Here is a 14,114-nt window from a genome sequence, read left to right as displayed (position 1 = left end):
ACCTATTGTTGTTTTAATATAATACCGTCCCAATTATATACGTTTACAATTTCTGCAAGTAAATAATATTTTCATAAACATTTTGACGGTTGATTTATTAATTTACGTTAAACTGCTAATGCAAAATTAATTAATTAATCTTCAACGTTTTAGAAAAATTAATGATATTTTGCTTTGAAGGTCGCAAACGCGTGTATTCTATGACAGTTTTAAGTATAGGTATCTCGTCGAAGTTAAATATAATTAGTTATAAAACTTTAAAAATGTATATCAAGAAACGTTTTGTAAAAAAAAAAAAAAAATATTACTCCATTTAACCACTATTGTTTTTAAAAATCATTATCTATTAAAATTTATGAACATTAAATGAGTGAATAATAAGTTTTGGAACTAAATTAAAAATGTATATTATATAATATTATAGCAGTGGGGAATGAGAGCGCGGGGGGGGGGGGTATAAAATGATGGGTCCTTCTCTTTGTCCTTGGACTTGTGTTTTTTTTAACGTAATTATAATATTTTATAATTGTTTATATTGTTGCAATGTTATTGTAAGCTAGTCATATTACCGGCAATAGAATTTTACATGATACAAATCCCTCATAAATATGATATAATATAATGTATATTATATCATATATGTATAAGTTTATTTTAAAAATGCTGAGGGGCCCCTCTTTTACAATTACTAGATCCACTATACTGTATTATAATAACACAAAATGTTTAAGAAAAACAATTATGCTAATTACGTCTATATACTCTATTATTAATACTTCACCACTATGTTTGCAAATTCAAATTCATCGTTGATGTAAATTTTTCATAAACAGCGCCTTAGGTTAAAGAACACGGCTCCTTTTATTGTTTTTTTCTCTTCAAAACCATTTTCGATATGTTGTGTGTGAAGTAAAGTATCTACTTAGTAATATTTTCCAAATCTGAACCCAAGCCTGTTCTTTTAACAAGTTTTCATCTATTTCTGGTTATGATATTGTTTAATAATGTGAGTTGAATAATTTCTAAACGTTGCATACATAATAGTAATAGGCTCATATGATATTTTACTTCAGTAGGTGATTTTCCTGGCTTCAAAGTAACGATGATGTGTGTTTTATGCCATATCTTTCGTATACTCATCTGTTTTTTTTTCATTCGTCGTCTTGTCGAAAAACGTAACGACCTAAAAAGATGTAAAAGAAATGATTTCAAAAACATAAATTTTTTTTTAAATAATACCTTATTTTAAAAGAATCACTCCGTATACGGCAATGTTTATATAATTACCTCGCTGTATTAAATCAGCTTGGAATTATCTCCTTAGCAGATAGACGAGTGACAGCTAACTTTGTATTCTTGCGAATGTTGAAAGATGGACAAATAATTCTTCTTCTCTCTTTTCTTAAATCAACTTTAGAATTTTTGCTCATTGCTCAAGATTATATCATCTTTTTATCATTCCTTTCCATACTAACACTAATTATGATAAAAATAATCAAATGTATGAAATGATGCGTCTAGTCAATGAGCACACTACTTTATTCAGTTTGTTACAAACAATTATTAAAAAGTATATTTAACATTTAGTACGTTTATATTTGTGCGATGTTTATAATTATTTTATTTTTAATTGTCAAATATATTAAGTTTAATCTGTATGTAAGCTAATATATATTTTGTACCAAATAAATTTAATATCGAGAATCACGTTTGTTTATTTATGATAAATAAATAATAATAAAATAAAATATCTACTTTTCATAATCACATATTATATTATGTAATACTATGCATATCGAAACATACTTTTGAAAAATATCTTTCCACATAAATGCACTTACCTAATTTGTCTAATCTTAATTTACTTTATAAGATGTACCTATAATATAATAATTGTATAATTATATGCATACAAAAAAAAACTTAAATTGCCTACCATAAAACAACGATAAAACTAAAGTGATGCGTTTAAGGAATCATCTGTATCCGTTCATAACAAATCAGAATATTTAATGTTAGTATATTACAACTGCCGAAGACTAAGCTGTTCATCATGCATGGTGACAAAACTGATTGTGTTCATTGGCCACATTATACGAAATAATAAGCGCCGAAATTGTTGATGTGCAATGGTGTGTGTTAAGATCCTGATTCAACTGTTAAACTAGTACACTGTAAATTCACGAATGAACGCTTATATTATGAGAATGCATAAAGTTAGTTCCTAAACATTACTACGCATTGTCAGAATATTACATACCACATTAACTATACTCGTGCGAACTTCTAGGACTATTAAAAAACTTCTTGTAACTTCGTGAAAACGATTAGTGAGTCGGTATATAACGATAAATATATAGATGAGATCATACAGTATGTAGATGAGCAAACCGATCGTGACTAGTGATTACTAGTCATTTTGGCCTTTGAACACAAAAAAAGCGGAGTTATCTTTACGTTAGCTATGTGTAACTTAAATGCATCTGAATTCTGGAGATCGATCGAGAGGTCGGAGAGGAGAAGGGACGATTACAATGTTAATAATATACAACTATCGATATGACGCCACGGAGGGCTCGCATCGATGTCTCATATTAATCAATTTGACCTTTTAACCATAAATAAATATAAGTCAAGACCCAACTCTCGAGGGGGAGTGGCGATCCATTCACCTTTAAAATATACAATAACGTATATAACCACAAAATTCGTTTAGTACACACGACATACCTGCTAGTACGTAGTTGATACTGTTATGAATATCACATCGACGATAAAACTCGGCTCTTGAGTTGTTAATAATAATTTAGTCTTATATAGATATGATAGCACGGAGCGTAAACGACAAATTCGAGGGCTGGATTATAATGATTTAATTGCGGTCCGATTAGTACGTCATTTGAATGCATATATGATATTACTATCGGACGTGTGTAATTCTCTTAAATATACATACAATTATGCGGGGAATGAAGTGGATCGCCAGCTGATGGCGATTTAAAAAGTCAAACTTTGAGTTCAAAACAATATACATTGTAATTTATATCGTTTCTTCTGCACAGTCGTTATACGGTATGCGAAACCCGACTCTAACAAAGTATAATACTCGTACATAAACCCGTGGCATAAACTAATTACATAATTAAATGACATCGGAACAACCGAGGCTACTTAATATAATTCAGCTAATAAGTCTGAGTTTTAAAATTAAAGCGCAGGCTTAATTGCGTTACTTATAGTTATAAAATCTAATTTCTATTATACGTACATATATATACCATATAAAACATTAACTCGATTTGGACGTTTTATTAGCGGCAACGAAAACACGTCGCGCGGTCGGTTTTACGGGCCGGAAAATACATACCAAAAAAGCGCTCGATCGCGCGGTACGCTGGTCGTATTATATAATAATATATTTAGTCAAAGATATATGTGTAATGTGTATTGGTTCGGATCAAAAAGTCACGTCGTACTGGTGGGTATACAGTATACGTAGGTACATGCCACAGCGAGCGACCGATTGGCGGACTATTTTTTTTTTTTTGCACTGAAAAACTGAAAACTTTTCAATTTTTTTTTTTTTCATCAAACAAGTCAATACCTGTACATACAGGATGAGTCACCGAGCTTTCGCATTTTGCCGCTATAACCGCACGGCAAGACCGCAAAAACGTGGTGTCCCACACCGTATATCGCGCGTATGTGTGTGTGTGTGTGCGTGTGTGTGTGTAATATATAGTCGTGAAAGTATTTTTACCCGGAAACGTTTCCGGCGCACCGTGTGTAAATACGACTATATACGCGCCGCCGCCGCTGTCCCTCTCTCATTATATAAATAATAATATTATACCTGCCCTTCGTAGATATAGAAAAACTCCACGAGTAAACAATAACAGTGTAGTGCAGCGCACGCACTCATTTCGATCGGTAAGCCTAGTTCGTTGGTGTGTGTGTGTGTGTGTGTGTGTGTGTTTAGATATAATGAGGCGTACTACGCGTTTTAGTTTAAATTTTGCCCATCAAAAACAGACGACGAGAATGGTTCGTCATCATTCCGCATCCGCGGGCTCGTGTTAGTGTTATCTACCTACGTGAAAATAAAAATAATAATAAAAATAGCACTCGCGAAATAAATGCGAGTAATGCATTATATATTATGCGTTTTTATCCGTGGCGCTAAAATCCGTAACGGACGACGAAAAAAAATAAACGCATGTTTCGTCGTAGACCTAAAAAAAAAACTTTTCATTTTGCTATGTATAATATGGCATAGTAATATATCGTATACGAGTGTATATAATATATATTTTTTTTTTAAAGCTCGAAACCGCCAAACACCTTCGTCACACACGAGGCAACATGTCACGCATACACCACCCTCGTTATATCATATTATTTAACAAGTTTAGTCCCACCGGCCTCGTCCGACTGAAATACACGAAAAAAAAAACCTTTTTGCCCAACCGAATTCCAACTCGACTGAACGTGTGTGTGATTTAGAACATTATATTATAATGTAAACATCTAACAGTGCCAAACAATAATACTATGTATACAAACACGACGGGTAGACGAATATTGCATAAAATACATTATATAAATAATATAAACTCCAACAGGGTTATTGTTCACCGTGCACACCGTCAATATCCTCTAATAATCCTCAACCCTTAATTAATGAATTTTTACCGATTTTTATAATTGAATTTTTTAAGTATACTTATTAAGGGTAATATTTTCAAATACTGGGCCAGGTCTGTTTTGTAATATCTAAGGATAATCCTATAGCACCACCATTTTTATTGTAAATTTTTGATCAAATATTTTTTTTTTTTTTTCATAAAAGCGTAACTAAATCGGAATTTAAGCGAGTAATTTCTAGTGTATTACACTTTATGTGCTAAAGATATTATAGTTTTTAATTTAAAAAATGATAATATGTAAAATAGATGGCAGACTATGTATATCGACAATGTTTACAAATTATACAATTTTAATAAATTAATATTTTTATTTATTACTTCTTCTTCGTCTGACTTCTACTATTCAATAAAAATGTTTGCTACTAACACAATTTTTCACTACGTTTCCTGATTTTAAATTATCTTGAATTATATTTCTCTAGTTTTTCACTCCTAAACTTTTCAAGCCGCCCTTTTAATCCAAATTCTACTAACTTTTTTCTGGGTCACCTTCGATGTCTCTTCCCTGTTTGTTGCCGGGTTATTACCGGTTTAATTATATTATCGTCGTTTTAGTCCATTACATGACCGAGCCATTGTATTTTTTGAACTTATATAAAGTTTTTAACTGGTGCGCTTCTATTTCCTCTAGTTACCCCTTATTAAACTTTTTCTTTTACACTGTACTATTCAATTCTGGTCCAAATAATACTCGCCAAATTTTATTTTCAAAAGTCCTAAGTCTTAGTTCTATCATAATGGTATTCGCCCATGCTTCACATCCGTAGGCAAGTGAAATAAGTGTGATTACTATCATCTAACTACAACACAAGTCTATTTTTCTTTAATTTTTGTTTGAATTTATCCACGTTAACTATGTTGGTCTACTTTTATTCCAGTTGTTATTTTGCATCTTTCGGGTCTCTTTCTCCAACGTTATCTTAATAATTAGTAATAAGAATAACGTATCGCCCTATTTTAATTATGTTTCCACTACAAGTATTATAGAAAGTATATAATTCACCATAATTTGGTATTATGTTTCTTGTCAATTCGTCGATTTATTTGGTATTCAAAATTCAACAGTTATATTATGTAAGCTATTCCGATGTACCTACGCTGTCACACAATTTTTTAAATCAAAAAATATTATGCCAAAGGTTTTTACGAAACTTATATTTAATTTTTCTACGATTTAACTAATAATTAAGTCAACCCAATGTTGATCTTTCTTAAAAAAAAAAAAAAAGCAGCATTATTGGTACTTAGGAGCGGACTCAATGGTGGGAGGGAAAATGGGCTTTAGCCCCTCCCACTCACTTTGTACATATCATACTATTATATATAAAATAAATATTTAATGTGTCTTAACATCTATACATTGTCTTTATATAAATAAATATTAGCCCCCCCCCTTTTCGTAATTCTAGATCCACGGCCGTTGGTACTCGCCCAGATCCTCTATACTAAGAGTTTCATATTGATTCTACAACAACTGTGAAAACACTTTTGACACCGCTGAGCCAACATTATAAATTATAATTAAATAATATTATGCACACTCCTATCCACCAGTGCTACTGAACCGCGATTTCAGTCGCGGTCGCTTATCGCCTACGGTAACCGACCAAAAACACATACAAACTACACATTATCTGTCTCCGTGAATCATTTTTGTTTTATTATACTGTTGTAATTATTTTCTCATATACTATTAATTAGTATTTCCATGATTGCTAAATCGTGCGGTTTTATTACCAAGTACACTTGTAGTCGCAAAACTCCACGTTTTTTTTATTACTTTATTCGCGGGCCCCAAACGCAAAATGATTTAAGTTTACAATTATTATTCACGCGTGGCGCTAATTTCTGTGTCTCTTTTATTATTATATTTTTTAGACGCTAATTACAGTGTACATACAATCGTATGATAAATAATAATATCCACGTGCGTTTATCGTCACTGTATTTTTGTATTTCTATCATTATGCAACGCATTGTTTTTTATTATTTACAGTTTTGGTTCATACGGCCACAGTAGTGAGTTAATATTACTATAGACAATATTTTTTCGGCCATATGGCTACAATCCCTTTAATTGGCTGCCAATAAATTTCAAGGGAATATTTTTACTATTTTATTCCGTGTTAAACGTCATTTATCGGTAATTATTATTATTATCATATTTTATATAGGTGTCACATTTTTTAATTATATCATAATATTTATTTGTATTTTCTATACATATCGGTATTTTACATACGAATCCACTAATCGCAATGGTTGTTTTAATTTATATACATATAGGTATTATTGCGAATTAGATGTACTTAGTAATATCATTAAATTTAGAATTTACTAGAGAAGATATTCTAACATCAATGGTATTATATTAGCCCTTAAAGCCACTATTGACTTTTGTAAAATACAATTGTTATAATAAGTTCAGAAAAGGTTGGGCCAGCACCGATAAATTTTTAGGTTATTTATTTATTATTATTATTATTATTATTGTATATATGAATGGTTTTATTAAACAAGGAATTTATTATTTTTTATAACGAGTATACATTTTTAGTTATTGAGCCAACAAGGCCATAATTTATTATTATTATATTATACATTTGTAAACAACACATAATATTTCATTACCGTATTTACCATTCGAGTTACCATTAATACCATTCATTATTAAATTAACTTCTTGGTTTTAATTATAACACCCTCACACATCAGCGGTACACTAGCACTCAAAAGATTTTCTCGATAAACTTGTCCACTTTTTGTTGAGTGCAACACACATATTATACCTACACACAAAATACATAGGTCGGTACATATGTCGTTTGTGAGTAACGAAGTATTTTGGTGACCAGGTGTGCATATTATTAATTATTTTCTGAAAATGCTGATTAAAAATTATTCATTGGGTACAAATACTTGAAAATTTAATATTAAGCTCATTAGTTTTTTATGCATCAACTAAAATATTCGAAAATCTATAGTCATAATATTTTTTATAAGCGTTTAAAGTTAAAATTTTGACTAAATACGTAAAAACCTTGAAAATAAAAAATAATTTTGTAGTTAGAAATTCATCGTCTATCAATACCTAAAATTTAAAAATGTATTACAAGGTTTTTTATACCTTTTTTAACCTACATTAAGAAAACAATTTCAACTGGAAAGATAAATTAATTTTTTATGGCCGTTTAAATTTTAAATTTTAAAGACATTAGATATTCGCCCGTAAAATATTGTATTTGATAGTTGTGTTTCAAAAAATAATAACAGTATGCTATTTTCACAAAATATAATATTTATTAACATTTTAAATACCTGATAAAAATTATTTACTTTTTTTGAGCTATTTATAATTTATAAGCATAAAAATATTTTCTGTTATTTGAGAGAACTTAAACTTTTACGTAAATTATTAATTTAATTTTAGTTCAATTCATATTCTTATTTAAAATATTAATATATTTTTTTGATTTTTATGAACTTTTAACTGACATTTTTTATCAAGTACAATGAAACCTCTAATTACCGGATACTCTCAGTTACCAAAATTTTGTTTGCTATTTGGAGATTTCCAATAATTAGATTGGGGGGCGAAAATTAAAAAATAAACGATATCAAAAAAGTGATACACATATGTATATTTATATTATTTGTAAATTATGTATAATTATACTTGTATGTATTATTATTTAAAACCAAATCACTAAACGGATGAGGTCACCATTTTTACGACGGTTAAGAAATACTATAATAGTGTAAAATGAAATTGTAATAAAAATGATTATACTTGGATAAAATGTACGATAAAAATCATCAAAATCTTATCATAAAATTATAAAAATGTTCATTATTTAAATGTCTCGTATTTAAAGTTTTTTCTATAGATAAATAGTGAAAATGTTGTCGTTCTAGAAAAAATTCCTGCTATTTGGAAGTGTTCATTAAGAAAGGATTCTACATAACGTATTTGTCTAAATTTTTTTTATCAAATCTAATAATATTTACTAAATATGTTACTTGTATTTCGCACAAAACAGTTCAACAGAAAAACTACGTACACACAACTCCTATTCAATTTTACACGAATAAAATTGTATAAAAAAACCATTTGAAAATTAAATTTATTTATTTGCCCTTCATTGTAATAAAATCATGAGATACTTTTATGATATAAATTAAATCAAACTTAAATAAGCTAACTCACCGGGAAAACGATAAATTGAATATGCGTAAATAATATGTATACTTACATATTGTAAGATTATAGGTACAAACAACTTAATAAATATCTACGAGTTTCTTACACTTTTTTAATATCTAAAAGACTAAAAACATACTAAATCAAAATTTTTTTATGTCAACATTTTAGAAATTTAATACAAGATTCAACATAACTAGTTCATACTGAAAGTTTAAAATCTAAAAAATGTATACAGGAAATCATTCTTTATAAACATTTTAAGTTCAAATTTGGACAACATTACTTATTTAAACGATAAATAACAATGTTAATTATTCTGTTATAATTTAAAAACATTATTTATGGGAACTTAAAACTTTTACGTATATTATAATGAATCATATTATACGCAATGATATTTTTGATTTATTTTAAGATACTCGTATCTTAAAGTATATTTTTACTGTTTTACGATATTTACAGAAAGAAATGTTGCATTGTATAAGTTATTATAATAATTAATTATAAAATACTAATAATATAATAAATGCAATATTTTTGGTAAAAATAATATAAATCTACCATAGATAACTAAAAGTAAAATAAATGACTTTAATAACTATATATTATATTATATATATCAAAAAATCTACCATGAAATATACTTAGTGATTTAGGTTGAAGCTCTAACAGAGTTTCTGTCACTGCTCATAACCGTGTTTCGTATATAATGATATTTTTATTCATTATTAATATTGGTTAATACAATTTTCTTAAAGTTATGTGAACTAAATCATTATAATTGGACATTTAAGCTCAATTTTTAACTCTGTGGCTTTAAATTATGCATGGTTTATGCACAGTCATATTAACAATATTTGCACCTTGTTAGGCGATCCGTTTATATAGTCATCTTTTTGATATAGTAATAGTTTTCATCAAATTATTAACAACATGTCGTTAGACAAAATTATGCAAGTTCAGTTTAAGGAACTCAGTTTTATCACACTTTTTATGTATGTGTATAATTACTCCTTTTTTCCAAATGTTTAGTATTTGCAGCTCTCGTCTTTCCAAATCTTCTGACTCATCCTGAATATAAATGTGCGCACTTCTATAGTGTCTTATTTTATTAGTTCGAATAAAGTATGCCATCTGATCCGAGTGCTTTCCAATTATTCAGGCTGTTAATTGGCTATAATACTAAATAAATCGAAATACTAAAAATCGAATGGCATCGAGTTTTTATTTTTTATCTTTCCCGTCCTCTTTATCACTATATTTATTTTATTACTAATACTCAATTAACATTTTGTGGGTCAATGAATCACGTTAAAAAATACAAAAGACGTTTGGTAACATTGAAGGCATTTGTGGCTGTAAAACTAATTACGAGAGTATTATAATTTATAAACTTAAAAAAACCTTTTTTTACCTACCAGAGTTAATTTGTTACAATATTTAAGGTAGATAAATTAACTGACTCACGTATTATTTATTAATACGTAGAAAATTCAAATAAAAATAATTGATGCAGTGTACTCATTTTCTACATCTAAAAATAAAATAAAAATGAAACGTGAAATATATTTAATCCTTAATAATTGTTCAAAATAAAAAAAAATAATAAAATCTTAATTTGATATTTTATGAAAATTTGTAACTTTTAGACAATGAAGAACTTAAAACATCTGTCATTGCTCCTGTTTTTATAAACTATAAGATTTATATCATGATAATAATATATTGTATGGATATATAATTATTATTAAAAACTGAATAATTGTTACACTAAATTGTATCCTCCCCTGCTCCATACACCGCAAAACAATATATTATATTATCGAATTCAGCGATACTTTATTATACATCTCAGTCATAATATTATTCGCCAAAATATACACGACCCGAAATCAGAGGAACTAAAGTGCCGTTAAACACCGCGCGTCTTACCGTTCGTAAATCGTGTTATACGAATTTAAACAATAGCAGTTTAAGCTAATAAAGTTGTAGGTATGTAAATCCAATTTTATCTCTTCATAAGGCCCGTTACAAATTGCACGATGGTTTTACGAAAACAGAAACTGTTGTGCGCGTATTTCGAGAGAGATGTAGTAGTCGTCGACATTTCGCGTACCGTCGACGGATGTATATTATTGTGCTTCGAAACGTATTGGTACTAATCATTTTTGTGTCCTTTGTTTTTAGGATACCAATTCGATATCAAATTCGACAAACAACGGGACCCCGGAAAATGACGAGTACGAGGACAACGGAGAGGTGGCTTTGACAGCGCTGCCACTGTTCTGCATAGGTAAGTCTAACGCAGAACAAATCACGACGCCGGTCTACGGTAAAATAGTATTGTAACATCGGTGTGCAGAAAACATAATAATATAGAATATGTCATACCGAAATACCGTGTATTTTAATTGTTATTTGCATCTGCAGATGGATTTTCGACGAATCGTTCGTAAAAACCGACGTTACTGAATATTACTTAAATCATTGTACCTATATATATTGTTATACTCCACTCGGAGAAATTCTCGCTGGAATAGACGATTGTAGCTATATGTATGATAGTTATTTCACATGCCTACTCGTATATTATATACAAACGAAAATCGACGAATATTAAAATTTCGTTTGATTCGTAATCGTAGATAGACGCAATAGCAACAGTAAAAACATATTGTTTTGTTGAAATTGTTGTACTTGCTGTAACGGTGTTTCTATAATATAGTTTTCAGGTATATAATTGACCGTATTTCAAATATTTATAACTCGTAACTAATTTTTGTTTATTTTGCATAGAGTTACACAGTCCATTTAATTTCATTAGATACGTAAGTCTATGATGGCTCTTTGCCGTATCAAAAGTTGTATAAAATATTCACTTCATTTCCGTCATACCGCTTCGCTAAAAGTGATTAAAGAACCATTCTCGATTCTTACAAAGCTCTCATCATAATATTATATTTTATAATCTTTACTCGGCGCGTTTATTTTTCTATATAGATTTCTTGTGTTGTTTTGCATAAATTTGTTCCGATTCCGTTGCTATTATTTTACATATATTTTCTGTTCTCGTTTCTTGACTTTCAGCATATACTTGCTTACTAGCGCATCCCTTCGCCTGATCCTGTATATCGACTATTGCGTCATATTTTCTTTTATAATGTACTCTGTTTCACCCATAGCCATTCACTTATATCAAGTTTTTTTTTCTTTGGAGATCACGTTGAACCATGACTTATTTGTTTAACTTTTTCGGTCTGCTATTTTCTCCACTACATTTTAAATCACATTATTTGGATTTTTCCACATTTTTTCAATCTCACCATGTCCTCAAAAAAGTTATTTTTTGAAAGATTTCCCTGGTGACAGTCTCGCCTAACTTAAATATCATAACATTCTATAGTTTTTGTTATCTTATTGAGTCTAATCTTTTTTTAAGACTTTGGTTTTTAATTTTTTGACAGTTAAGATATGATCTGTATCATCAATTTCTGCTCTTTTTACGTCCAGAAATAAATTTAAACTGTAATATATCTATAAATAGCTCAAAATATACGTAATTTTGTTAAAAATTTGATGAAAGTTGATGATCGATCTTTTCTAATTTTTTATCTATAAAATGTGTTTTCCAACACAAATACAAAAAAATGAAATAAAAGAACTCACATCGTTATAAAACCAATACATTTTCGATTTAGGTACTCGGAATCTAATATTACTTTTTTATTTTATATGTATATGTTACGTTCATAAAAATACAAGGTTTCAACGAATTCACTTTTAGCATAATATTTCCGAATAACTTGTATTGATTGATCTAGATAAACCATAGGAAATAAAAAAAGTTAAAATAAACATCCAAAATATATTTTTTTTATTATATTTTAAATATCACCTTTAGTAGCTAAAACTTAATAATGTTTAGTATAACAACCATACTTTATGCATGATGATGTTTTCCAGGATCGTTTTTGATCGTTGTTATATTCTTGTCGATCGCTGGTAACGTGCTGGTGTGCATGGCCATCTACACCGACAGGGGCCTGCGAAGGATTGGCAACCTGTTCTTGGCCTCGCTGGCGATCGCCGACCTTTTTGTCGGGGCATTGGTCATGACGTTTGCACTAGTAAACGACCTGCAGGGCTACTGGATGTTCGGCGCCAAATTCTGTGACATATGGACTGCCATAGACGTGATGTGCTCCACCGCATCCATACTCAACCTATGTGCCATATCACTCGACAGATACATTCACATCAAAGACCCACTGAGGCAAGTGGTAACTTTAATACCGGGATTTGACCTATTTTTTTTTTTTAAAAATGCGACAAAAACTAATAACTTTACTGTTTTCCGCATTCCCAACAAAAATAAATTTACATAAAATCATAATATATTTTTTTCACTCAAATACATACCTATTGTATTATAATAATATTAATTTTTTACAATTTAAAAAAAAATAATAGATTATTAATACGTCTTAAAAAACAATTCAGTTCTTGAATATTTTATCACCATGATGACTCCTAAATGTTTTTTTTTATTTTTAAGAATACGTTTGTTCGTCTACATTACTCCTCCTCCTACAACAGAAAATAACTTAATATGCATACTTGATTTATACTACGTTTTACCGCGATAATTGTTCATTTTAAACGTCACCTTTATAATACCTCAAATTGTAAAACCGGTAACGGCGTATCATTGATATCGTGAATCCGCGCACATATATAAATCCCATATAAATTGGCTCACGCCAAATAGAATACGCCTCGGAACGTGGCATAGCTATCTAAATCTCTTCAAGCGTATCCGTTTTACTGCAAATCTATACGTATATCGGTTTTGATTTTCTAAAATCCTTATACAACTACCCGGGTATGACTGGGGTATAAAATACTTACGATATTATTATTGTCTCGGAAGTTAAGACGTCAAAGTAAGTCAATGTATTTTGCTTATTGAATGAGCTAGCAACTATTGTTTTTTGATATAATATATTATTTGTATATTTTGTTTTTTACTATAAACATTGTTATTATTATATTTTAAAGCTATATACAATGTAATATATTTATATATTGAATACAGTTTGATCATTCTATCGTAGAAGCAAGGTATAGACAAAATACAATAAGTATAATAATAGAAAAATAGAAAAAAGTAAATTTATATTTCTAAAAGTTTTAAATAAACTGTT

The 14,114-nt window shown here is 29.3% G+C and overlaps 1 protein-coding gene across 4 annotated transcripts in view; it reads left to right on the top strand.

The window, feature by feature from the left end:
- LOC132921623 (dopamine receptor 1-like) overlaps nucleotides 1–14,114 on the top strand; it is a 202,191-nt gene that overhangs the window by 174,034 nt on the left and 14,043 nt on the right. For 2 of the 4 annotated variants that reach the window (XM_060984747.1, XM_060984749.1), the window contains 2 exons: nucleotides 11,098–11,203; nucleotides 12,874–13,183. In XM_060984747.1, coding sequence (XP_060840730.1) covers nucleotides 11,098–11,203; nucleotides 12,874–13,183 — 416 coding nt within the window. Of the gene's footprint in view, nucleotides 1–6,430; nucleotides 6,850–11,097; nucleotides 11,204–12,873; nucleotides 13,184–14,114 lie in introns of those variants that run through there. The other 2 variants (XM_060984751.1, XM_060984750.1) reach the window with 2 other exon arrangements.

Source organism: Rhopalosiphum padi, chromosome 2 (genome assembly GCF_020882245.1).
Source record: "Rhopalosiphum padi isolate XX-2018 chromosome 2, ASM2088224v1, whole genome shotgun sequence".
Lineage (NCBI taxonomy): Eukaryota > Metazoa > Arthropoda > Insecta > Hemiptera > Aphididae > Rhopalosiphum > Rhopalosiphum padi.
Note: the sequence above shows the minus strand (reverse complement) of the source record. Positions and strands in the feature narration are given on the sequence as shown.